The following is a 3,186-nucleotide window of genomic DNA, read 5'->3' as shown; positions in this document are numbered from 1 at the left end:
GAGCGGGGAGCACCATCCCGGCCCAGGACCTCCTGAGGGGGGAGCAGCATCTTGGCCCAGGACCTCCCGAGGGGGGGGCACCATCCCGGCCCAGGACCTCCTGGCCCAGGACCTCCCGAGGTGGGGGGGCACCATCCCAGCCCAGGACCTCCTGGCCCAGGACCTCCCGAGGGGGGAGCACCATCCCGGCCCAAGACCTCCTGGCCCAGGACCCCCCGAAGGGGGGAGCACCATCCCGGCCCAGGACCTCCCAGCCCAGGACCTCCTGACGGGGGAGCACCATCTCGGCCCAGGACCTCCTGGCAGGCAGGGAGGAGCAAAGACCTACATCGATGTTCAGGTGCCTCTTGCCCAGCCCTCGTGGGCCCTCGCGGCTTGCTGCTTTCTCTCCATCAAGCACGCCAAAGAGCTGTCCTGTGCTGCCTCAGCCCTCGGCTTTCTCAGGGGTGACTGCCACTGGAGGGAGGAGAAGGCCGGGAAGGGTCCTTTCCGGGTGGGGCAGAGGGATACGGCAGGTGTGGCCAGGGAGCCCTGGAGTCCTTGCCAGCCTCTGGTCCCCTCCACCAGGGTCCGAGCTGAGAGCCCACCCCCCAAGGAGGCGCCAGGGACCTGTGAGGAGGGCGGGGCGGCCCTCACCAGGGTTAACCAGGTGCACCCTCCTGCCTCTGCCCCCCGCACCCCTGGCAGCAGTGACTTTGGAGCCCAGGGGAGGAGGCCCCCTGCAGGCCAGGCCAGGAAAGTCCCTGCCCGAGGGGGGCAGGAGCACCATCCGGGCCCGGCCCAGGATGCCCCCTCTCCCCATCTACTGGGTCCAGTTTCCCCTGGACTCCAGGACCCAGGGGATGCCTGTGTGCTGAGCGTCAGTGGGAAGCACCCAGTCGCCAAACGAGTCAAGCGCTCGTTTCCGGGCTCGTTTATTCTCTGGGAGAGGAGCTCAGGCCTGTCCTGGCTTAGCACCTGCTGGCAGGTGTCCATGCTGGTGGGAGTGGGGGACGTGCTCAGGGCCTGAGCCCCCAGCTAGGAGGGTCTCGGAGCCCCTCTGAAGGCAGCCTTGCTGGTGAGCCTCCTTATACCACACACGATGCACATCTGATGATAACCTGTCACGCTCCACGGGCGGACTACCCCACTGAGGATGCAGACGTGTGGCCGGGACTCTGGCCAGTCAACATTTCCCAGCTGACCGTTCCCGGCAGCCTTCTGCTGACACAGGATGTCAGACCCAGACTTGACCCTGGATTTGCCAAATGGCTTTTATACAAAGCCTGGCCATCCCACCTGCACGCCGGCTCATGGGGATCCAGACACATAAAAGGTCAGAGGCCCTTGTGACTCCAGCTTTTGCTCACATCCCTAGATCCAAAACCCAAGTCCCCTAAGCCACGCAAGGAGCCCTGAGAGAAGTGTTATTTCGAAGTATATTTTAAGGCCAAACTGCCTTTCAGACCGGGGACAGTGGCACCTGCGACAGCCCCCTGGGTTGGCCCGGGTTTCAGGGACATGCCAAGGCGGGCTGTCCCGTCACCAGGGGCTCAGCTCATTCTGAGCACAGTTCCTGCTCGTGCCCTGGGTCAGGCTTATCGATGAGGTTCGGGGAAGGAGACTTACCCTCTAGGGGACGCTGGTCCTCCCAGAAAGGTCCCTCCTGCAGGTCCCCGCTGAGCAGCTCCTGCAACAGCAACAGGACAGCCAGAGGACACAGCTCAGCAGCAGAGACCCAGGCACGAGCCCTGGGCACCCGAACCGGACGCCAGCCTCCCGGGCTGTCGTATGCTCTCGGCTGAGAGATATGACCTCTCCACACCTCACTGAGCCTCGGATTTTAGAAAGCAACCCCCACCCCCCGGGGTCATCCGGATGCAACTGCACCGCGTCCGGAAGATGTGGCTGCCTGTGCGCGCAGCGGCTGCCGTAGAATGCGCCCCGCGTGCCCGGGTCGAGTGGCATGGCCTTTGCCTGAGCCCGCAGCATAGCCTTTGCTGTTAGAGGACAGCCCGGCACAGGTGCCGGGCTGCCCTCCCCCTCGGCTGCCAGAGCCCAGGGCGGCGGCGGCGGGGAGGGCGCTCGGGGCAGCCGGACGGCGTGAGAGGACCCCGTAGCCCATCTCAAGGCCAGTTACGGAAAAATGGGGAAAGATCCTCAGCACATCCGAGCGGCTTCGGCAGGAAAGCTACTGAGTGGAAGTTCGGGGAGTTGCATAAATAATTCACAGAAGCAAACAACGTGGAGAAAGAAACACCAGACGTGACCGGGGAAGCCTCCTTGAATCGAAAGGGCCCCAAGATGGTGTGGAAACCGGCCACCCCAGGAGCCGGCAAACCTCCCAGGGGCCTTTGTGGGGAAGTGACGATTCTTGTCCCTGCGACTGGTGATTTCAGACAGATTCGTCCCCGTTACACAGACACCCTTAAATCTGTGCTGCTTCGGCTAAAGAGGGGGGGGTGCAGAGAGCTTGGAATGGGACACATCAAACCCACCGCAGCCCCTGGCCAGATGTGCTGCGGGCCCTGCCCAGGGGGCCCCAAGGGGCCGAATCCCAGATGGCGGGGTCCCATCGAGAAGAGGGCGTAACCATCTGCCCCTCTGGGCGTCCCAGCAAGGGCCCGCCTCCCACAGCAGCGCCCTCCCCAGCCCGCCTGGGTGCCCCCGCCCCTGCCAGAGCAGCCACAGCCTGCCCACACCCTTCGCTCCCCGCCAGAGGCCACGTCTCTTGCTGAGACCGCCCCCAGCTCAGACTCCTAAGCTCCCCGTCCTCCCTAGCAAGCGGCCCCTCACCGGACAGGCGCTGGAGGAGGCCAGGAGAACCCAGCTCCTCAGGGGAGGCCTGCCAGATGCCCCCGCCGCTGCCCATGGGTGCAGAGACACTGGGAGCTTGGACGAAAAAAGTAAGCTTCCGGCCTCCCCTGAAAAGCCAGAAGGTCCAGCCACATGTTCCCAAGGATCCCCAGGACCCTCCGCCCCTGGGGATACCCCCACGCCATCCCCCACCCCTGGGGATACCCCCACGCCATCCCCCACCCCTGGGGGGGCCTCTCTCAGGCATCCTTCTCCTGTGGGGGACCCCCACGCCACCAGAACTGTGGCCACGCTGGGCCAGCCACCCCGTGGTGTTAGGTCCGAGAGGTCACGTGCACGTCCTGGCCGGGACCAGCTCCTGTCAAGGCCATGTGGGTGTGGGGGTTTGGG

General features: G+C 65.0%; 1 protein-coding gene across 1 annotated transcript in view; it reads right to left on the bottom strand.

Moving 5' to 3' along the window:
* The window catches only part of NKD2 (NKD inhibitor of Wnt signaling pathway 2), an 11,826-nt gene extending 8,975 nt beyond the window's left edge, over positions 1-2,851 (bottom strand). The window contains 3 exon segments of the mRNA XM_040462423.1: positions 82-456; positions 1,609-1,821; positions 2,776-2,851. Of these exon segments, the coding sequence (XP_040318357.1) occupies positions 82-456; positions 1,609-1,821; positions 2,776-2,851 (664 nt within the window).
* Between the last annotated feature and the right edge of the window lie 335 nt (positions 2,852-3,186).

The sequence above is a fragment of the Herpailurus yagouaroundi genome, unplaced genomic scaffold (assembly GCF_014898765.1).
Source record: "Herpailurus yagouaroundi ecotype Mexico unplaced genomic scaffold, PumYag 321, whole genome shotgun sequence".
NCBI lineage: Eukaryota > Metazoa > Chordata > Mammalia > Carnivora > Felidae > Herpailurus > Herpailurus yagouaroundi.
This window is presented reverse-complemented; position numbering and strand designations above follow the sequence as displayed.